Source organism: Condylostylus longicornis, unplaced genomic scaffold, assembly GCF_029603195.1.
Source record: "Condylostylus longicornis isolate FDR11 unplaced genomic scaffold, ASM2960319v2 ptg000143l, whole genome shotgun sequence".
NCBI lineage: Eukaryota > Metazoa > Arthropoda > Insecta > Diptera > Dolichopodidae > Condylostylus > Condylostylus longicornis.
This window is the reverse complement of record NW_026578111.1, coordinates 386248-411099: the sequence shown is the minus strand read 5'-3', so window position 1 is coordinate 411099 and position 24852 is coordinate 386248. Positions and strand designations below refer to the sequence as shown.

The 24852-nt window shown below is 29.7% G+C and overlaps 2 protein-coding genes across 3 annotated transcripts in view; both read right to left on the bottom strand.

The window, feature by feature from the left end:
- Positions 1–548: 548 nt before the first annotated feature.
- Positions 549–24852, bottom strand: part of LOC129615667 (uncharacterized) — a 53020-nt gene continuing 28716 nt past the window's right edge. Inside the window, exons 2-3 of the mRNA XM_055530993.1 lie at positions 703–827; positions 549–648 (exon numbers count right to left, since the gene is read on the bottom strand). Coding sequence (XP_055386968.1) covers positions 736–827 — 92 coding nt within the window. The 3' untranslated portion in view covers positions 549–648; positions 703–735. The remainder of the gene's footprint in view (positions 649–702; positions 828–24852) is intronic.
- On the bottom strand, positions 23898–24635 carry LOC129615669 (60S ribosomal protein L30). 2 transcript variants are annotated; one of them, XM_055530996.1, is made up of 4 exons: positions 24539–24635; positions 24414–24472; positions 24209–24354; positions 23898–24157 (listed from the first exon to the last, which is right to left on the bottom strand). In XM_055530996.1, the coding sequence occupies exons 2-4, from the start codon at positions 24432–24434 to the stop codon at positions 23986–23988; spliced, it is 339 nt and encodes a 112-aa protein (XP_055386971.1). In that variant the 5' UTR covers positions 24435–24472; positions 24539–24635; the 3' UTR covers positions 23898–23985. The 2 variants fall into 2 exon arrangements, with proteins under 2 accessions (XP_055386971.1, XP_055386970.1); XM_055530995.1 differs by having other exon boundaries at positions 24414–24556.

Below are 24852 nucleotides of genomic sequence, written 5' to 3'. Positions count from 1 at the left end.
ACGATATATTCATCGTCTCATGAAATTTTTTAGAAATATCCATCAGCTGTGAGTAATCCGCAGGAAGACCTGCACCCTCTATAAAAAATTTTAGGTTAAGTCTGGTCTTGCAATCGTGGTGAACATGGTCAGCCGTATTGTGCAAATAGGCAAGGAAAAGTTTTACATTATAATTAAGAAAGCGCGATAGCACATAAACATTATCGCCGGTTGCATAGGACTTTTTCGTACAAGTGGGTTGAAAGGCATTTGAGAAGAGGTTTCAGCAGATGAGTAAACTGTATTTATGCCTGCAACAGTAGCGCCACGAACAAAGTTAGGATACTCGCCATTTCTTACTGTTGCCACGACCGGTACGACCGTTATTATTGTTATTTTAATGTTATATTAATGTTATTATTGTTGTTATCACTGCTAGTATTGTCATTAATACTATTATTATTATTATTATCATTATTATCATTATTTATTTATTTATTTATGTTTAGCTCAAACATTTCACATAACTTAAAATTAAAGAATGCATATACAGATACATATTTTTTAGACAGAACAAATTTTTGACTTAAAAATTAAATTTAAAAATTATACAAAATGAAACTTATTAGTAATAATACTCCATTAAATATGAATATAAACAATGAAAAGCTAAAACAAGAATTTTTTAAAATAAAGAAAAGGGTTATACTTAAAATAGAATACTTATAAATAGAAGCTTTTTCATCGCGTCTTTCTTCAGTGAAAAGTCAAGTCTGTGTTTGTGTTTGTTGCATAAACGCAGCGTTCTGCTGACAGGTTCATATTTCCCATTCCAACTGGATCGAGACCTAAGGTTAGAATTAATCACAATTTTATTTAAAATGTCGGGATATATTAAGTCAGTTTTCGTAAGCTGGAAAATGAATAACAAATCTGCGACGTCAAATCTTTTACCCAGTGTGGGTAGGTCAATTAATTTCAGTCTGTGCTCATAAGGGGAAGAATGATGGGGTCTTCCCAAGAAAGAAGGCGCAGTGCGAACCTCAAAAAAATTTTTTGAATAGACTCGATATTATTAATATGTATATCGTAATAAGGTGACCATACTTGTGAAGCATATTCAAGATGAGGATGGATCAGGCATGAGACACTTTAAGACATAAGGATCATTAAACTCCTTTGACCAGCTTTTAACGAAACCTAACATCGAGCTTGATCTGCATATAATATGATTGTAGTGGTTTGTGAATGATAACTTGCTATTAAAGCAAACACCCAGGTCCATTATTGAATCAACTCGACTAAGAGCTTGGCTATTAAAAGTATAGTTTGTAAACAATAGCCCCTTTTGCCTAGAGTAGCACATTTGTGCACATTTACTGACATTGATTTTTAGGTTATTACTTCAGCACCAGCCGTAGAAGCGGTTAAGATCATTCTGAAGACACATCGCATCAGTTGTAGAGCTTATTTTTTTTAAACTTTTCATAACATCATTAATTGAAATTATTAACAGCAGTGGACCTAAGTGACTACCCTGGGGTACACCAGAATTAGACGAAAGAGGCGAGGAAATTGCTGAACGAAAGAGGACTCTGTAAGTACTGCCAGAGAGATATGACTTTATCCAGGCTAAGAAGTTGTCAGGGAATCCTAAGAGTTTCAATTGTAAAATAATAATTTCATGTGGTAGTACGTCAAAGGCTTTGCTAAAGTTTGTGTAAATTACGTCCGTCTGATACCCATTTTCCATATTATTTGAGAAAACTGTCATGACTTCCACTAGATTAGTCACCGTGGATTTCTTTTTCAAGAAGCCATGCTGACACCCCCTAATTAATGGCATACAATGGAAATAAATATTGTCACATACCATCAACTCAAAAACCTTAGGTAGTTTTAGGACAGTTATCAATGTGCCGAAAGTCGTCATTATTTCATTGAAAAGATGAAAAAGAGACGGAAAAGATAATTTACGACAATCGGAAATTATCATAGTCCCTGTCGCCTTTAGTGGAGAAATAATTGCGCCACAGCTTATTCTTTTTGTTGCGAAATACCCTTAACTCTTGTGAAAACCATGGAGGGCCAGAGCCAGTATCTTTTGTTTTCAACACTGGAATAAACAATTCAAATGCAGCAAAAATGATTTCGTAAAACTTACCCGTCATAGACTCAATATCAGTAAAGTTAAATACTGAAGTGAAGTCGTAAAGTTAAATACTGAAGAGAAGTCGTTAACTAACGGATCCGGGACAGTTAAAGGTAAACAGTTGTACCAATTGGAAGTAAAGACTAGATGCAGTTGCTTCAATTGATGGTTTGTTATTGACGATATTTGTTGCAAATTATTTAGATGAAAGGTATATACAAAGGACAACTCCAACTCACTAGAACGGTCAATTGATATCAAAAATGGTTCCTCATCATGAGTCATCCACCTAATTTTGGGGAGATTAAAATCTCCGAAAACAAAAACCTCATCCTCCGGGTTATGAAAATGGCATACATAATCAATTGTCGAAGAAAATTTTGCATATAACTCATTATTTGACTTAGGCGGTAAATAGCAACTGACTAAGAAAAGCGTTTTGGAATTCAGCTCAATTTTAAATGTGATGATTTCAAGATCATCGGAGTTTTGAATTTCAATAATACTAGCTGATAACGAGTTTTTAACAGCGATTAATTTGTGGTGTGTGTCCCTGCAAGAGAAGTGCATATCGGTCCTTTATATACAGAACATAACATATATACAGAACAGTGCATGTCGGTCCTTTATATAAACAGAAAAAGAAGAGTCGAATAATTCAAGATAATTCATGGAAGGGGACAACCAAGTTTCCGTTAGAACATATCACAGTCCAGAAGAGAAGCCAGTTAATTGGACAAAGTTATTGTTGTTGCGAAAGCTACTTGACCCATCTAGTGCAGAGTCAAATTTACCTTTAATCAACGCCTTACAAGCATTTATCTCCTCTTGTACAGTTTGAAGGTTTTCTATTTTAATTTCCCTCATGTAGGCCATACACAATTCGGAACTTCTTACCTCATTGTCACCAATTAATTGCAAAAATGAGAGAAAATCTCACAATTGGCATCGATGGATTTACTTGCCTTGACAATAACCTCAAAGAAGAAAAGAAGGAAAGTCGCATTTGAAAAATATATTCAAAGTAAAAAATTATTAAAACCAAACCTAATACAAAAGTCAATATGATATTAAAACTTTTAATTAGATTATGAAAGATCTATATAATATAATATGTATATTTAAATTCTTGATTAATCTGTATGACCTATAACAAAAATAAAAGTTAATGTACTTAAACAAAAAAGTTCAAAAAATGAAAAATAAGCACTTTAAGTCGGCCATAGACAAAACGTAAAAAAAAATATTACAAAAAAAAAGAAAGAATTTTTTGTATATTGTAATTTAATCAAACTACTGCACTCGTAAATAATGTTATTAATTTTTGTGCGTTTTAGGTTTTTTTTATTTTTTGTTGATTATTACTTAACCATATGAAATTATTTTTATTCAAATATTAATAAGTATGTTAAAATGGTTCACTATATATAAATCGAAATGTTCAAATTGTAGAGTTTAAAATTGGCGTTATAATGGGTCATACAGTAAAAAACAAAAAAAATTTCTGTATAAAATTTAATTATTTTGTTTTTGCCTAAACCTTTTTTTTATATAGAAATAAATTTTTCAAATAAAGAAAAGGTTTAGGTAAAAACAAAATAATAATTTTATTCAAATATATGTATGTACATATGAATGTATTAGAATTAAGCATTTTATAGTTTTTCGCTCAAATAATAAAATTGAAATTTTAAGCACATACGTATGTAAATTGTGTATCTATATTTTTTTAAAACCTGCTGACGAAACATAATATTTAAAACAATAACAAATGAAGCATTAATATTCAGATGCCACTAAACATCTGATGTCTTTGATAAAAGCTGACATTTATTTAAGCTTATTTCGGTTTTTCGAACCAAAAATGTGTGAGATCTTTATATTTTCGAATATTATTTATTTCTCGTTCTTGGTTTGTGTTTCTAATAATATAAAGTATTATTTATTTCTTGGTTTGTGTTTCTTGTAATATAAAGTTGTTTTTTTGTTTTTTTTTCTGGGAGGAAGAAAGAAACATCTCGAAAGACACTGGCAGACGAAAAGCAGTAGTGTGGAACTTTGATCCACTAAAAAACACCCTCCTCAAAATAAATTTATAAAAGCAGTCGGAAACGACAAACCATTAATTGTGGTCCCACTTTTTTGATTATTTGCCAGTCTTTGATCTGCCACAATATCGTACTAAGTACTTATTGTTCCAAATAAAAAACCTTGAGCTAACTCGAGAGGTCTCGTACGTTTAAGTCTCCTAACAAACTTTTGAATGTCAACCAATCGAGCCGCCTCGCTGTGGACATAATTTGATAAACGCATTTTATGATTGGCTGCTTACTTTTTATTTTCGTCTGCGACAATTAGGATCCTGAGATCCCTGTGTATATCGGCATTTTGGATATACCAAGGACGTTTACAATGTCTCAGAATACCTTATTTTGAAATCTTTGAATAGACTGAATATGAGTCTGCGCAGCGCAGCCCCATAATTGAATACCGTAAGCCCAGACAGGCTTAAATATTTGATTATATACCAAAACTTTGTTATATAATGACAACAAAGAACGCCATTTAAAAAAGCCATTTAAACTTCTTGCATTTCTCCTCGAGTCAAGATATCGGTTTCTTTATGTACTCCTTCTATTTGAGCTTTGCTCAACGTCATTCCAACGTCAATTACTTCGCAGTGTTTGCATACGCCATTTTGAATTAAGATGCGATTTATCACGCGTAAAATTGATATTTTCACGTGTACAGGTATCCCTTGTTTAGCGACGTTGTTACATATAAAAAAATTTATATTAAACACCTACATACACATTCCTTTTTATCTACGAAATGTCACATATTAGACAAAATGGCAATTCGTCGGCTGAGTGCTATTTTGATCCATGCGCCATGACTTTTGAATCGAGAAAATCGCGTTTGAAGTTTAACAACACTTTATTTCAAAACTAAACGATGGCAATTCTTAAATTTATGTTTTATTGCTGTTTTAAGAGTTGTGACTTGGATCAAAAATTTATGGATATGAATCAAAATAGCACAAACTTAAACAAAAAAATTTCTTCTCTATGTCCTATTATTTGTCATATACTTTTATTAAAAAAAATGATTATACTGCGAAAATAGGAAAATAAATATAAAACATACGTTAAATATGAACATTTAACCTAATTAGATTGAAAGAATTTGAACAATGGTTTTTACTACACCAATAATTCGGTACGAAGTTCGTAATCACTTGAAAGAGTTTTCTGCTGTATAGACGTTTAAACATATATTCCCGCTAAGCGGAAGATTCTGCGTTGATTTTGATAAGTGCCTTTGTTGCTTTGAATAATTATTCATGAAAGAGAAAACACCACCAAACTTTAAAAAATTGTTTTCTTTTTTTTGCCAGGGATTGTTCCTAATTTTAGGGAAAAGATTCGAACCATGGATTCGGTCAGTTGCTATGCCACTCAAGAAGATTACTTTAAATATTTAAAAAACTAATGATAGTCATGTGTTCAATTACAGTTCAGGTATGTCTCGAAAGTTTCTATGAAATAGCTTGGCAGGTTTGGATAATTGCCATACAAGCCTAAGTACTAATTTAAAATATTTGAAATAATAAAGCTTTTTAAAGTGCATGAAGGGTAACACTTTAGCAAAAATTTTCTTCTAGAAGTTTTAGTGATATGTCTTGGCATTTCCGGGTACCTGAGTAGCTGGGTAGCACCAGAAAATTCGGTAACGCAGTGCCAAATTATAGTTCATACATGTATCAAAAATTTTCTGCAGCTAGTTTGCTAGGATTTAATTTTATAATCAGATTGTCAAGATATATTTACAATTTATATCTGTAAAGGTTGACTGAAATATTTTTATTTGTTTTTAAAAAATTTGGACATTAAGTACGGAAATTCCATATAGGAAATAACAAATCAATTGTGATTGGAAAACTTTTGTTTTACCTACACTCATACAAAATATAGAACCGGATGCAGGATATACAAAAAAGGAACGTGAGCGTCAACTTATATGGCAAATTTTTGATTATATTTCAAGAAACTCAAGTTACATAAAATCTGGAGAACCAACTGAATACACTGGTGAAGTGGTCAAAATATGTGTCAGCGATCCAGAAGTTGACATAAAAATAGGTGTAAAAACCAATTGGTCAATTGATGTTTTTATCAAAGAATGTTTTAATCAAATTTTAATGAAATACCCCGATTTTAAAAAATATAAAGACAGAATTGTGCAATTGTACAAGTCTTATTTAGAAACCTTATATTTTATACCAGTAAATAAATCAGATATTATGTTTGTATACAGTGACATTATAGAACCAATGTCGGTGACAATACTTTAAGGTGTTTACGAACAATAATAATATTCATTATTTATATACATTATTTACATAAATATATTCATTATTTTCCAGTTGAAAATAAATTTTTTGATAATATTTCTATTATGTTATGTGATAAATATGGTAAACAAATAAATTTTTCCAATAGTAATATTCCTACAAAAATTGTATTACATTTCAAAAAAGTATAAATAAAAGGTATTAAGCAAAAATTATATTACTTTTCTATTATATTATGGAACGATTGTATTATAAGTATTATTTAGTTCAATCTAATAAAGGGCTTGATGATATCGGCCCCTTACTTCATTATGCCCTTGCCTATCAAAGAGGTCGAGGATTGGGAAGTTTTTTTTAGGGGCTTTTTAAATATTTGAAACCTTTGTTTGTCTCCGGAGCTAATATATTGAAAAATGAAGCAATTAATTCCAGTATGAATGCTCTATCTGATATTGCAACTGGAGCAAATATAAGAGAAGTAGTTCAGGATCGGGGTAAAGAAATTTTAAAAAATGTGAGACGTGGAGCAGTTCGTAAATTAAACGAAATGTATGGATCTGGAAAAAGAAAAACTGTGAAAAGGAGCCTCATTAAAAAAATCGACTATTTTGCTTCAAAGCGACGAAAAGTTAATAGCAAAAGAAAAAAAGTTGATATTTTTGATTAATTATGATTGAATGTATGAAATCAGAATTGGATATTTTTAGAACAAAGCCAATTCAATCTAGTATTTTAAGATCTGAAGAAGTTTCATACAATCCTATTGCTTCTTTAGATAATCCATCAACTATTGAATTTGTCTCATTAGGTCATGGTGATACATACAGAGATTTATCTTCTACATATCTTAGATTAAAGGTACAAATTGTAAAAAAAGATGGAAACCATTGGAATAACGACAAAGGTGCCGACGGAAAAACATTGGCCCAACCAAGTATAGTGAATAATCTTCTACACTCAATAATAAAACAGTGTAATGTTCAATTTAACGGAAAAAGTATTACCCCGTCAGATGGAAATTATCATTACAGAGCATACATTGAATCATTATTAAATTATGGTACGGATGCCGCTACTACTCATTTAGAGTATGCTGGATGGTGTTTAGATAAGCCAAACATAGCAAAACCAGATAATAATGGATCAAAAGAACGTCAAAAACTTTATCACAACAGCAATATCGTAGAACTAATGGGTAAACTACTTTTGGATATGTTTAACCAACCGACTCTTTTAATAAACAACGTTGATGTGAGAATTACTTTAACACTTGAAAAACCAGATTTTTATATTTTTGCAGACGACGCTGATGAATCTCAGTTAAAAATTTTGGAAGCTACATTATTTATGAAGCACGTAACAATAAACCCAAGTGTGCTACTAGCCCATAATGCTGTTCTAGAAAAATCGAATGCCAAGTACAATTACAAGCGTGTTGAAGTAAAAAGTTTTACAATTCCTTCTAATACATCAACTATTTCACTTGATAATGTCTTCATTGGGCAATTACCCAACACCATAATTTTTTGCCTTACAGAAAATGTTGGCTACTCTAGAAAAAGATCAAAAAATCCATATAATTTTCGACATTTTGATATGTCCCAATTTGTATTGTATGTAAATGGTGTACAAGTACCAAACACAGCAATTGAAACAAGTTTTTCAGATGAAAATAATTGTCATACTCGTGCATACCATACACTTTTTTTTTGGTACAGGAATTTATCATAATGACAAAGGACATCAAATATCAAAATCTATGTTTAGTAGTGGATTTTTCATTTTGGCTTTCGATTTGACACCAGATGCATCAGGAAATGAGATATGTCAGGGTCTATTTAATCAAGGTACAATTAGAATTGAGGCAAGGTTATCTAAAGCGCAATCATCTGTATTGACTGCTATTGTCTATGGAGAATTTGATGCAAGTGTTGAAATTGACAAAAATAGAAATATTTTCACAAACCTATAAATAGAACATTTGCATAAATGGTTTTAATATTCAAGATGACGTCATCGTCTTATGCACTTGTTGATATAACGTTTTGTTGTGACGACAAGAATACCTTATTTGTGAAAGATATTTGCTTAGTTGGGATTCAAGAAAAATGCAAAAAAATTGTTAAGGAGTTTTCTTACAAATTTCCAACTAAGGAACTAATATATGAAAATTTTGAAAACTATTCGTTTGGAACTTTGATTAATGACAATATAAACTATGAACTTAAAGAAATATTAAAAAAATTCAATGTGATATTGACTAACGGAAAATCAAAAAAGATTTCATTTCGCATTACATTAAAGAAAACAGTACAGTTTATGATTTAAGTGAATTAAATTTATGAATACTTTAGATATTATAAAATATTTAAATTGCAATAAATATACAAGAAAAAAATTTAGAGGTGTATTTGCTTTAGATCAAATACCAAAAAACCTTGAAAGATCTTCCCTTATAATTATAAATACTGATAAAGCAAAAGATCCTGGCGAACATTGGTTAGCCATATATATTCCAAAATATGGTTGTGTTGAATACTTTGATTCTTATGGAGGTTTACCAAATAAAAAGGAAATTTTAAGTTTTTTAAAAGATAAATGTATTGTTTTCAATGACAAACAATTACAATAGCACCTTTTCAGAAGTTTGTGGAGAATACTGTTGCGTGTATGCATGGTATAGATGTTTTGGTATAAGTATGAATAATTTTTTACGTGAATATAAGAAACGCAACTATATTAAAAATGATCAAATAGTTTTAAGAAAATTTCACAAAATATTTGGAAAGCAGAATATTCAGAGATGTGTTTCTAGAAATCATGTTATATAAAAGATGAAATGTCTCAATTAAAATGCAGTTTAAAAACAGATAGCTAGATCAGCACTACTTAATCAGTGTTTCTTAAAACATGTTGTTGGCGTATACTTATTTTTTAAACAAAACACATACTGTAAAAGTAGTAATAGGATTCCACGTAGAATTATTAGAAGCAACCATTTCAATACACCGTATTGGAAAAAAGGAAATTTCTGTAAATTATGAAGATTGGGTGGAATTTTATCAGCAATTTCAAACAAAGTAAAAAAAAAAATTTATAAATAACAAGGTCGTTTGTCTACAATTTGGAATAAAAACAAAAAATTTACAAACTTTCGTGTTAAGGAGCGAAGAGATGGATGAATTTCATATCCTAATTGATTTTATTCATTTGGTAATGGATTACAACCACAAGGCTGAAGAAGGTGTAAAAGACTATGTAAGGAAATATATAAGACAATGTGTAGAAAACAATGAAATCATACTAAAAAGTGAAATTTATATACCATTAGATCGATTTAACTTTCAATGTAATTATTCTAGATTGTTTTATGAAATTCCATTTTTACTTAAAAATAAGATAAAAAAATATTTAGAAATAAATAAAAGCACTATGCTACTAGACTAATATGTTACTTGTATTTTATTTTTTCTTTTATTTACATTATTTTTGTGTTATTTAAAACATGAGTAATTGTAAAAATAATAAAAAGCAAACATAAAAATACCATATACAGCATAAGACATTTATAGCAATTCCAGCAAAATGAATTTGGTATCTGAATTGGTTCTTCTTCATTATTGAACATAATTGAAACCCCATCCCCTCTTGGTGATTGAGTATCCATTTTATTTCTTTAGTAAAACTGGAAAATTCGTTACAGTTATGCTGCTACGATTATAAATTGATGTATACTAAAGTTTTTTATTTGAATCATGCTTAAATATAAAAATACTGACTTTGTTCATTTTATTGAACTGCAACGGCTTATATAAATAATCGAATCCTTTTTATTTTTCTTATTTTAAAAATGGATGTCAACGAGTTTTTAAATGTATATGATTCTGTTATTTTGGAAGAACATAAGAATCAAATTTTATATTTAAACAATTACTTGAAAACATTTAAACATAAATTACAATTAACTAGTTCGATACACGGAAGCCATTTTACTATTTGCCCTTGGGCGTACGACGATACTACATCTGGACCAGATACTTGTGAATGCTATACAATAAAAAAATACAAAATTAAAGTTGCAAAATTGATTGACTGGTATAAAAAAAATGTCAAAATCTCAAATAGTATCGGAGATACATAGACCAGCTAGAAAACGATATCTCAGAAGAAAATTCAAGCAAAAGGGAATAAATGATACGTGGCAAATAGATTTAGTTGAAATGATACCCTACGCTAAATTCAATAGAGGATATAAATACATGTTAACAGCTATAGATATATTTTCAAAATACGCTTACGCAGAACCTGTAAAAACAAAAAATGCTGAAAATGTTTTAAACTCTTTAAAATTAATAATTAAAAGATCAAAATCAATTCCCAAAAATATTCAATCTGACGAAGGCAAGGAGTTTTTTAATTCAAAATTCCAAAATTATATGAAAGAAAAAGCAATTAATCATTATCACACATTCAGCGAAATGAAAGCATCAATTGTCGAAAGATTTAATAGAACATTAAAAAATATGATGTGGAAAACCTTTAGTTTAAATGGAAATTATAAATGGTTACATATTTTATCATCATTAATACAGAAGTATAATTCAACAAAACATAAGAAAATAAAAATTTCACCTGAAGAAGTTACAAAGAAAAATGAACAATATTTATTAAGAAATATCTATATGGAACCTAAAATTTTTCAAAAAAGTAAATATAAAATTGGTGATTATGTAAGGATAAATAAATACAAAAAGCATTTTGGAAAAGGTTATCAACCTAACTGGTCTACTGAGATTTTTAAAATCGCTAAAGTAAATAAAACATATCCCATTACATATCAATTAGTTGACTATAAAGACAATACTATTTCTGGTGGTTTCTATAACGAAGAACTTACTTCTGTTAAATATCCCGATGCTTACCTAGTAGAAAAAATTATTAAAAACAGAGAAATAAAGTTTTCGTAAAATGGTTGGGGTTCAGCGACGATCATAATACATGGATCAATAAAGATAGTATTATTTAAAACATAGTACATATTATATACATAGTTTTATTTTTCGACCTTTGTACAATAATAAAAATTGGAGAAAGTAATTATTTTGTTTGTTTTTTTTATTTTTTAGTTTATTTTTATATTTTTATATTTTACAAATTTATTTTTGTTTTAACCTCTTATATCCGTAAGGAAGGGAGCTACCATCTACAGCAAAGTTGAGTTTTTCTGATTTCAGTTGATATACTTTTACTTCTGGAACCGTTAGTACTTTGTGTTCTTTGTTGCGCCCAATATTTTGTGGTAATATATAAATTTCGTTGTCTGCTTTCGGGTTTAACATAGATTCTTTGATTGTGTTAAAATTAATTTTTTGTGAAGCTTCATAATTTAAACAAAAACCCTTAACTTTACATATAATTTTTTCTTCTTTATCTTTTGTACTATATACTTTAAATGAGTAATTTTTGGGGCCACCGCTTACAAATTCTGTTATGTAGCTATCTTTACCATAACATTCTAACTCATCTGTCATGTCACCTATTGAATAATAAAATTTCCTACTGAAGGTTCATAGTCCCCTTTACGACTGATATACACTACGGAATCAGTATCGTAATATAAGACTCTTTCTTGAAGTTTTTCTAAGTAACTGTACAGTTTTAATCGCGCCTGAGTTGTTGTGTAAGCAGCAATACACACATTTACTGTTGGTAAGGAATCCATTACTTCTTCCTTGTACTGCCAATTAACTATAATGTTTTCTTCATTTACCGGAAAAATATAACAAACTTCTATAGATGGGTTTGTTAACAGGTTGTACAATTCTCTAGGCTGGTTTATGATTGATGTTTTTTCTAAATTTTCTCTTTGACCAAATTTGCCCCAAAATGAATTTAACATTAATTTGGCAAATGATCTTAAGCCAGGATTGTTGGAAACCTTTTCATGCTCCAATTGAATATCTTCTTTATCAAAAAAATCTTTAACATAGTTTTCTTTTTCGTTATTAGTGACACATTTAGATGGCCAGCCTGAAGCTTCTTGTTTAATTTTAATAAATTTGTTCATCATATCTGTAAATGAGCCCATGTTTTTTATCATATTTTGTAGTTTGGTATTCCCAAACTTCATAAATTTCTAACATTTTATAACCTTTTTGAATAGCTTTTACAACTTCGTCAATTACCCATGTTCCTATTAAAGCTCTTTCCTCATCTGAATGTGGACAACATTCTTCAAGCCATTTTTCTTCAATACAACTTCGACATAATGAAAACATTAACTTGTTGTTTTGTTTTAGTGGGAGAACGGGATGTAGTAAGTTCGTTGGTGGTAAAATTTTACATTTAAGAATCCCATCCATGTTATTTAGTTTTAGAGTAGAACAAATACTTTCCCCGACATAAATTTACGGGTGACCAATAGGAAGTTTTCCGTACTTGCAAACCCAAGGGTATAACGAGCAAATATCTATATATTTTATTTTTTCTTCCTCTTTACATTTATAATAGTTGTAGACTAACGGATGATTTTTTAAATAACTTGCTTCTTCTTTACTAATTAATGAATTAAATTCACATTGCCACATTTCAATAACATCGTAACCTAATTTTCGTAATCTTTCAGCTTTCATACCTCGTGTTCATTGTATCATTTGAATCGTCTTGCAAACTGTTATTTCGGTTATGTGGTATACAAGTAGGGTGTCCATGATAATAACAACTGTAAAATTCAAAAACTTGATTAGTTTCTGAACAAAAACCGTCCACTTTTATACCGTTAACAAATGATTCTTTCTGTTTTGCTGTATGTCTGATGCTAATATTTCTTTTTTCTTCTTCCCATACTCACCATTGAATAGCCATTTTTGATTGATTGTCTGAGTTTCTGTATCCATGTTTAGGAATTAAACTAATTGTGTCCTCTTTTAAAAAATTTCTTCTAAATGCAAGATTGCATGCAGATGCAATTGTTGTTGCTTCTAGAAATGGTTCAACATTACATTGCTTCAAGAACATTTCTCTGAATTTTAAACAAGATTGTGTTAAAATGGTAACGTCATTGACACAGTATTCAATAATTTCTTTTTTAATGTTAAACATTTTATTTTTATTTTCTTCATACCATTTTAAGAAGGTTTCACGCTCATCTACTTTCATGTCGTTTGGATTGTAATATTCTACAGAGGGTAAATACCCAATATAATTTTCATTTTTCGCTGTGTTAAAAAGATGCGGAAAATACCCTTTCTTCATATTAAATTGTAGATCAAAAGCTTTTGGTAATTTCGACAAAGCCATTGGAAAATAATTTAACGAATCTATAAATTTTATATTTGCCAATAGCATCATTATTACTTTTGTACCCCTCATTATCAGTTTAGTTTGTAAGGATGTTTTTTCTAAAATAAAATTCAAAATAAACTGATGATCGAAAGCTTGTCCGTTGTGTGCAATTACTATAATATTTTTAAACTTTTTTCTCATTTCCAATATGTAGTTAAGAAAAGTTTCTATAATATTTCCTTTTTCAATTATTTTTCTTCTAATTTTGCAATTTGCGCATAAATATAAAGATACAATATCAATACACTGATCGCACCTTTGCTCAAAAACACATAAAGTTGTTTCATGTTGTTTAATGACTGTTTTATTATGTTTTGCAAGTTTTTCTTCAAAAATCTTTTCTTGTTTTGTTTCTAAATCATAAAAAATGAACAAGAAATTTTTTAAATTGGGTTGATTTTTATTTGGTTGGATATAACATAAATGGTTACTTTCCACGTACTTATTGCATATTTTACAAAAATATTCACCACAAATGTGTTGTCTATCTTTTTTGTAGACCTTTAAACATTTGAAACATTTATGTATTAGTTCGCAAATACTTATTGTAGTTGAACTAGAACTTTTGTGGTTATCAAAACATTCTTGACCATTAAATTTTCTGTTACAATCATTACACATAATATTTTTCAAATTTTTATCACATGGTGGTGATTTTTGACAACACGGACATGATCCAGTACATCTATGTCCATTTTTGTTATTATACGCTACATGACAATCTTCACAATAATATATACAACTGAATGCTGCTGTAAGTGACGTAATCACGTTGTAATGGTTTTTGTGAAATAAAAGATTTAATTTTTTCCCTGTTCCTAATCCTTCAAATATTACATCTTTTCCTTTTGTACCATATTTATATACTATTATTTTATAATTAGATAGATGTTTTTGAAATTTGCTTAGTTCGATGACCCCGCACCCTTTGCTAGGAATTGTAAGACCTGCATTTTCAATAAGTTCTGTGGCTTTTTTCGTTTGCAATTTTGAATTAGTTTTTATTATTTGTTTATAATCTACAGATTTTTCGACTTGATGAATCGCTTCAATTAAAGCTCGAGGCAAGCATAAATTATCTCTGTTTGAAATTGTAATAACTCCTCTACAGTGTTTGCATTCGTCATCAAAATTTGTGTATTTTAAAGTTTTACCGGTTCCTTGTGGTAATTTAACACATGTTGCTGTTATACAAAATTTATCAGAGCTTAAACCTTCAGAGTTACTCTGAAAAATATTTGATATGATGTTCCACACGTCTTCAAATTTAAGCTCTCTCGCCTCCTGGAATTTCACCCATCCCGGTCCTCTGTGTTCAAAACTTTCATCGCAAAATGTCAATCCTATTTGATCTTTGGGGTCAACTCCTTCAAGAATGTATCTCAAAACTTGTTCAATTGCGTTTTTGAACCAATCAATTGGCTCTAGCTCTGATGGTGCTGCTTTAACTTTAAATTTTATTACGCGACCTTGAATATTGAACCGTTTTATGACGGATATGTTTTCACTTTCGATGGTATACGCCTTTGAATTTTCTCGAAAAAATTGTAGAAATTTTTTTAAAACAAATTTGCGCGCCATGTTTTTATTCGAAAATACGAAACTATACTGGCTGTAAACGGATTCAAATTTATTATATTAGTAATAAAAAAAAACTAATTGTTACATTGTAGCAAAATCATATTTCAGTTAATTAAACCTTAGACTTAGAATCCATTAAAAATAGAAATATTCAGGTTTAATCATCTGAAATGTATAAAAATAAATGATGATTTCTAATTGAAAAGATAAACACCAAATGCGGTGCAATCAATTGCATTGTACACTTCAAAATTATAGTTTAATCGTGATACATAAATTATGGTTTAAAAGTTTTTTTTTTTGGCTTAAGATCCTATTTAAAGAAAAAATCCTTCAACAACTTTGTATTGAAACTATTTTAAAAATAGGAAAACTTGCAACATTGTGGTTTTAATCATCTTAAAAAAAAAATATCCTGTCATTTTGTAATAAAATTAATTATGATTTCTAATTGAAAAAACTGTAATGCATATAATTGTATTTGATTATGGAAGATTTTATATGCTCAGTTTTTGTATAAATACTCTTAGAATTTTCTAAATATTCAACAGTCGCATTTCTATTATCAAGAAAAAATATATATCAATACCTAATAGAAATGGAATCGTTTGACTTGACCTATGAAGAAAGCCAAATTTTGATGACTACCCCAAAACGGAAAAGGATGAGTCATCAAAAGGCAGAGCTGAATCAACAACAACAACAACAGCAACAATGTCATCAACAACAACAACAACCGCAACAACAACCGCAACAACAACAACAACAACCGCAACAACAACAGCGACAGCAAAAATATCATCAACAACAACAACAAGACAGCATCCAAATTTTGGATTGTTTTTCAATTGGGTTTGATGTATCTCAGGCCCAGAAAGAAAAGGAGGATCCAGATATGGATCTCATACGTATTTTTAACAGTCAAACGGCTGTTAAAAAATACTTAACGGTTCAGCAAATGGATCGAAATGAAAACTACGCCTTAGAAGGCATAGAAGAAAAATTGAGTAAAAATACAAAAAAACCATATTGGGTGTTTGTAACCCAAAATAATTATATTTTCATGCCTGACAATTATGTCAAGATTTTTAAATTAAATAAAAATTACCTTCATTTGGTGATAAAAATTTAAAATTGTCAAAAATATAAATAATTTTAATTATTTAAGTATTTAAGGAACTTAATTTTTTTTTGTTTAAAAATGAAAATAAAAATAAGTATAATGAAAGATTTGTATTTTATTTCAACTTTCAGGTATTTTTTTTTATTTTCCTAGGTTTTTTTTAATTTTTTCAGATATGAGTTATGGTCGAAATAAATTTCAATTACAATAAAAATAATTGTGTTTTTATATGTTTCATAATTTTCCTTTTTCCATAGGTTTAGATTTTATGTTATGAAATCTGTTGCTTCTATAAGAAAAAAGAACAACATTTAAATCTATTTTGTTGTTGTTTTTCAACATACAAATAACACCAATATACTTAGTACCAGGCTCTCAGAAAATTTAAAAAATACGACATTTTTAATATATGAGTTAAAAAGATGCTTTATTTTTTTCTTCATTCTGCTTTAATAAAAACAACAATCAAAGCCAGATCATTCTTTACATATCACTTTTAAGCCTTCAACATTTTTTTCTTGTTTTACGAAGAATCGAACAAGAATTTCATTCCTTCTATTTCCTAAACTTAACCTTAAGTGACTACATATATATGAATAGATATGTATGTTATGCATCATAAAATGCATTGAAATATTTTCATATTTCTTTTTACTTTTTAATGCGAAAAATTAAACAACAGAAGCAAAACAAAACAAGAAAAGCAATACAAGATGTAATTAATCATAGGATATAAATAAATGTTATCTTATTGCATTTTTCTACACTCTTCTTCAAAATAATAAAAAAATTGTAGTAGTAGTATTCTTACACATGGTACCTATATAAAAATAATACTACTTTTTTCATGATATTCCGTTAACATTATTTATAAAAACATTCTCTTTATTCCCAACTTCCTGAACTCTTTACTTCAAAGCTAGGTCTATGACCTTAAAAACAACTTCCGCCATTAACTAACACTTGCTCAACGATACCAACGCCATACAACTCCTCGAACCAACAACAATCAAAGGGTCATGACATACTTACACATCAATCATGCAAGGTCTCAAGAACGCTGAACTCGGACAAGTAAACAGTTAGTAAAAACAAAAAGAATGCGATGCGCAAGCAACTAGATACAATAACAAGAACTAAGGTAGAAGGAAAATAAAAATTATAGGTACCTCAATGTAAATAAAACAAGTTTTTTCCTTTTTTACTATCAAGATAAAATTAAAAATACGTACTTTCTGATATTTCTGATTACCTAATACTATTTTTAAAATATTTAATTTAAATTTCCTTATCTGCTGGACAACTCCGGCAAAGGAAACTCACATGTAAACAAATCATGCAGAGTCTCAAGTACGCTGAACTCGGACAAGTAAACAACTTGCTTTGCAACCTTTGACCTCATTGACCTGGGGGCCACCTCAGCTTCGTACATTCATATGTACATGGGTCATGAAACACTTAAAACAACTTCCGTCATACAACTCCTCGAATCAACAACAATCAAAGGGTCATGATATACTTACACATCAATCATGCAAAGTCTCAAGTATGCTGAATTCGGACAAGTAAACAACTTGCTTTGCAACCTTTGACCTCATTGACCTGACCACCTCAGCTTCGTACATTCATATGTACATGGGTCATGACACACTTAAACAAGTCATCTACCTATACCAACAAATAAACGACCCGTTATAAAGGTCATGACACACTTTAACAGGTCATCTACCTATACCAGGAAATAAGAAAGTGAAAGTGGGGCGTGCGATATGGGCTGATTTTTTCCCAGCACAAAGACACCCAATACCTACTTATGGATCAAAACGCATCCCAAATTAAATTTTAAGTCAAGGTGTTTAAGTTTTATATTCCACTTTCTTGTCCATTTTGAGGTCTCATCACTAGCCTTTTGTGCAGATTCATTTTCATTTCATCCTATTGCGAAAACTGCTGTATCATCAACAAATGCTCGGTAAGATTCGAGCAGGTTAACATACTGTCTTGTTAGTAATTGCCTAAGTTTTTTTATTAATCTACAATGTCAAACCTTATCGATGGTCTAGGCTACGTGTAAAAATATAATAGAACATATTGATTTTTCTTCCAGTGAATTTTTTATCAGGTCAGTTATTCGATGAATCTGATCTAGGTTTAGTGGTTCCGGCGAAAACCAAATTGATGATTCGGAATTAACTTTTTACTTTGAATTATTGGTTGAAGCCTTCTCAATAAAAGTTTTCTTTTCAGTTTTGAAATCGTCGGCAACATTGAGATTGGTCTATATCTATAAGAAGTCGCCATGTCCATAGGTTTTCCAGTTTTGTGCAATATAATTATCTCTGCAACTTTTCAAATATCAAACACGTAAAATATGGGCCGTTATTATGTCAAGCTTTTTTAGATTTAAGAGTCCTGATTTCCTCCATAACATCTCTTTCATTGACAATTGGAACAGTCACGCTCAAAAGATGCGCAAACGCATTAGCCTTGTCTTTGTCAGTTTTTGCCCACGTTCCATCTTTCTTTTTTTATTATCATTAGACCGATTGTTTGTAACTTTCCCATGTTTCTCTTTCTTTAGCTTCTCATCCTCAGTCATCAGTTGAAGAACCCCGTTTTTCAAAGCCACACAGAACTGTTCTAGTTGGCCAATTCTTTTACGTATGCTAATTCTTCTTGATTTGCGGAGCTTGAGTGTTCGGTAGTCCACCTTCCATAGCTTTATTGTTTTCTAAAATCCGTACATCAGATGTAGGTGGCGAACGGCGGGTTTTCGCGTTTCTCCTGAACGGATTAATGAAATGCATTAAATGGCTCTCTCCAGATTCTGTACAGCCGAACTCCGAAGAGAGTGGAGTCTCCAACGTAGTTAGATTACCACCTGTTGTCAAAATTTGATTCCAATTTAATTTTAGGCAATAATTACATACATATATTAATTATTTCGTAGACTATTGCTTCATTGAAGGACGCAGAAGCAATAGTCTACGAAAAAAGGAACGTAAATGTTATATTTGCATTTACTTTTCCAAAGGGATAAATCTAAGCAAGATTTAGGAAAAAGGAATTTGACACCAAAGAAATATTTTTAATTTGTCAGATCTTTAAATTTCATTTTGTTGCCTGTGGCAAATGTAATTTAACTAATTACCTACTAATGTCAAGATTTTAACAATTTAAATAAGTACATATATAATTTAATCTTTAACAAAAGCAAATTAAAAAAGTTTGTGTAATTAAGGTGAAGGCATTGGTACATTTGTGTGATAAGATTTATAGGTTTTCTCATCAAATATTACAATGTAATATAAATATTATAATAAATAGTTTTCAGAAAAATGGATTGAAAATTTTATTTTTTATGCAAATATCTTAGTTATTAAAAAAAGGAAATTCAATTTTTTTTTTCTCAAAAACATTTTTATTTATATATTTACTATTTTTGTTTTAACTGAAAAATATTTTGTTACTTGTAATTTATTATCCTAGTTTGTAAGAACTGAAAATTTCATTTTCTGTATATTTTTTGTATTTAATCGTTTTTGATTTGTCAAACATCCTAAATCACCATGAATATTTCTAATTTATTCGAAAATACGTAATATTAGAATATTATCCGTATAATGCAAAACTCAAAATCATCACATCACAAAACATTATCGCACATCTACTTACATAAATTTTCTATTTTATTAGACTAGTTATACAATAATAATCCGTGACTTCAATAATGCTGTAAAAAAGATTTAAGTACGGTATTAATACGGTTGTAGTACCGTCTCAGAGCTTTCAATACCTTTACATTGTAAAGAAGCTACTGAAGCTTTTCGTACATTTTGGAATACAATTTTTAAAATTATTAAGTGCTTTGACGCTTGTTTGAAAAGTTCAATTTAAAGTTGTGTGCAAATGTTAATTTTTAAGAAACGTTACCAAGTCATTAAAAGCATTTCATTTTTATGGTGCATTTTGGAAGAAAACTTAATTTATTTAATATGCTAGTTTATTTAATTGGTTTTTGCTGGCAATACATATACAATAACATAAGAAAAGCGTGGTCGATTTTTTCGACCGACACCCAATTTACTTTTATTTTACGTGTCCACTACATATAGAACGCATTTAGGAAAGTACAATTTCAAGAGCTTTTACTAAACTTTTTGAAATGTGATACTTTGTAAGGTTTACATCGTCAGCGCATAATTGAAGTCACGGAATGATTGATTAGCCATCACATAGACCTTTTGCAATTTTTGAGTTATATTGTCAGTCTTAAGCTACAATGTTTTACAATGATTAACACATTGAAGCAAAATCAAACAAAAATATGAAAATTTTAGATAGAAAAGAACCTGTTGCTTTTACAAGATTTTAAACAGAAGTCAATGCGGCTTTATGTAACATAGAACCTTAATTTTTATTTTCAACATATAAATAGGGTTCATAATTAAAAATAAACGGTTAAAAAGATCGCAGTTGTACTTTATGATTTATGAAAAATATTGGGGAATCGGGGTCACATTCGAAAAAAAAAATAAAGCTGCTCCACTCATTTTTGCATCTTTTTTAAAAAAAAATATTATATAAAAAGAATATTAATATAACAAATATACAAGCACAAAATGCGTACATATGTATGTATATTTGTAATTTAGTAACTGTGCTTAGAAAAGATCTGCTTCTGATGTAACTATGTCACCCGTAATTTCAAATTAAACCCAGCTAAAACAAAAGTGTTATTTCAAAATTAAAAATGAATTATAAATTAAACTTTTCACTATTGAATAAATATTTCACGTAAATATTAAAATAAGTATTAGTCACATACATATGGTGGACAATCATTTATCAATTGGTGGATATAATTTTTCAAATCACGGCTGACAGAAAAACAGGCCTGGACCCTAAAGAGAGTAACAGTTCACAGCTGACGAATTAACACGTATTCTTATGTGATCTGTCCTTCTGAACATCACAAATCTCCCAAAAAATCAACTTTTTTCAAATTTTTATACCCGTACGAACGTATGTTCGAAGGGTATACTAAATTTGCCTTACCGTTTGTAACGCTAAGAAATAACGGTGTTAGATATAGACTCAAGTGTATGTTTTTGATCAGCGTCAAATTCTGAGTTGATTTAGCTTTGTCTGTCCGTCCGTCCGTCCGTCCGTCCGTCCGTCCGTCCGTCCGTCCGTCCGTCCGTCCGTCCCAACGATAACTCAAAAACTAATTGAGCTAAGTTCACCAAATTTTCACAAATGATTTATTGTAGTAAGTGCCAGAACCCTATTTAAATTGGACATGATCGGGGTACCGGTTCGGGTAGCTGCCATACAACTTCAAAATTTATTTGGCTATATCTCAGAAACTATAAAAGCTATGGTATTGAAATTTCATACAAACGAATATATTAGTAGGGCCAATATGCCATATAAAAGTCGTTGAAATTACTTGGCTCCTTCTGGTACCTGCCATACAACTTCAAAAATTATTTGGCTATATTTCAGAAACTATTAAAACTACGGTACTGAAATTTCATACAAACGAATATATTAATAGGGCCAATGTGTCACATAAAAGTAGTTGAAATTACTTGGCTCCTTCTGGTACCTGCCATACAACTTCAAAAGTTATTTGACTATATCTCAAAAACTATAAAAGCTGTGATATTGAGATTGCACACAAGTGAATATATTAGTAGGGCCGATGTGCTTGATAAAATTCGCTAAAATTTCTTGGCTCTTTCTGGTAACTGCCATACAACATCAATAGTAGTTTGGCACAACCAGTATTTTGAATAACACATAGTACTGAAATTTTGCATAATTTAATATGGTTATACGGCAACTTAAAGTCATAGTCTGCCCCATAGTTAGTTATGACACATTAGTTATTCGTACATAGGATAACAAATTCGTACGGGTATCACAGAGTTGACAAGATCAACTCTATTTTTTTTCTCGTTAATTAGAAAAAGCTAAAATTCAATCTTTTTATACTTTACCAGTCCTTACATTCTTAAAATTTTGTGTTATTAAAACATTAAAAAATTTATTTAAAAAACCTTCCAATTTCTGTTAATTTTTTTAAGGTTTGAATAAATGCTACACTACAAGAAAAAAAATAGTATAATTTTTTTCGAAACATTAAGTTGATTGTGATGTATTTTTTCAAATTTGGGAAAATTTACATTTGAAATTAACGAGCTTGCTAGTTTTGTATGTCTCCCAAAATGTATACTTTTATAATCACATATGTACATACATATATATTTTTTATGTGTTTACATATTAATTAAATTCATATGCTTCATATTTCATAAAAATTATTGCATATGTGAATTCCTTTTATGTTAAAAGTCCCTATGATTCTGTTTAGGTATGCACATACATACATACATACATATATCCTAATAAAACTAAAATCACATATGTATGTATGTGATTTTAGTTTTATTAGGAAATATTTTCACATTGTTAGTAAGGCTCATTCACTGATTTACCTAAACTTCCGCATCAGGAACGTTAAAACTTGCACAAGTTACTTTATATTTTTACTATATTTATTTTTATATAAGACAACTTGACACGACGCCTTTTTTATAATGATTATAAAATTTTAAGCTCTATTATAATTATAAAACTTAAAATCAAATTATTACAAACTTCTAAATTAAAAATCTAAATTTAAATTTCAAATTTAAATCTTATAAAATTTTCCTTAACTTTATTTTAAACCGTGTATTCTAGACTAAAAAATATATCACCATATTTTTGCCGACCATAATTTAAAATATTCGAATCGTTTAGTCCATTTGAGTCGCCTAGCCATTCGCTTCGCCGATCACAAGGACATTTCATATCAAAAATTACTGAAATCTTTACTTTTTATAAAAATCAAATTTTTCTTTAAATATTTGATATTAGTGACTATGTACAATTACGTACATACATATGTTATTTCAAGTACAATATAAAGTGTGAAACTACCGATGTATGTACATATTAATTTTTTTTTGTAAGATATTGATTTTTTGTTTTACAAAAATCAAGTTTTCCTTGATTTCTTAAAACTTCGAATGCAACAAAGTTTTCAATGAGATACAGAAATCAACTGAAAAAATAAAGCGCTTTAAATGAGGGAAAGGCCTGTTAAACAATTACCCTGTTTGCTTAAGTTTTATGGCCTACTTATTATAATATTTTATTGCAAAGTTATTTTTTATTCGCAGATGCCTACTCTTAGTGTTGTTAGTTTACAACTAGAAAAGATTTAAAACGCCATTTCTCAAAACGCTGCCATGTGATTGTGGAACCTTGTAATCCTAGGAAGACGAAAAATGATGCGAAATTGATAACACATCTTTTGTTCACAGAAAACCTATATTTTACCAAGTTATAGTAGTTTTACTGATAATCTAAAAAACATGTTCAAATTCTTTTTATTAATATTTAGCTTGCTTCCGGGAGAGAGCGAATGATATCAGAATCTCCAGGATCTGTTATTGCAAGCGTACAAACGCGGAAATATTTCCCGCAGGCTGTTCCTAATTCAATGTTTGTACCGCTGTAGTGCTGTACATCACTCTTTGCTAACATAGCATAGTATTCTATTTCAGATTTCCTGAAACAAAAACTTAAGCTAATTATATTAAAATTTTGTAATTATTTTCACCTTAATGATGGAGAATTACTGGCAATCAAAACCAATTTAACTTTTCCTTGGCGTAAGGCTTTCAGTGTTTGCTTGTAACCAAGGCAATATTTGCCAGATTTCATTACTAAAGCCAACCGAGCATTTATACTTTCTAGCGCCTTTTTCTAAAAACAGAAAACTTCAAAAAATTTGCCAACACGTGATAAATGTTCTCAATATTTACTTGTTTCTTTGGTGCACCCATAGTGTTAAATTTCGTTATTTGTGGTCACAAAATATTGCCTATAAACAATTTTTTTATTATTTCAATCTAAAACGAAAATATTTTACAAAATTATTGCACACTACCTATCTAACCAAATTTCAGCACAAAAAGGAATGTTTCAATCAAGAGAAAGTTACCTATTCAATACTTTAAACAATCAATTTGGCACGATTGACTTAGGTATCACTTTACTCCGCAATCATGTGATTTTTTCGATTAACGAAAAATAGTGAAATCGGTACAATTAAGGTGCTTAAATTACACGTTGTGGCCAGAATTGCTACTTTTGGTGATTTTGCATCTAAATTGGTTACTTTTTTCTTTTGGTGGTTCCCTACACACCATATTGGTTCCATTTACTTTCTTGGCATTTGTTCGTATTTTTGATACAGACAGA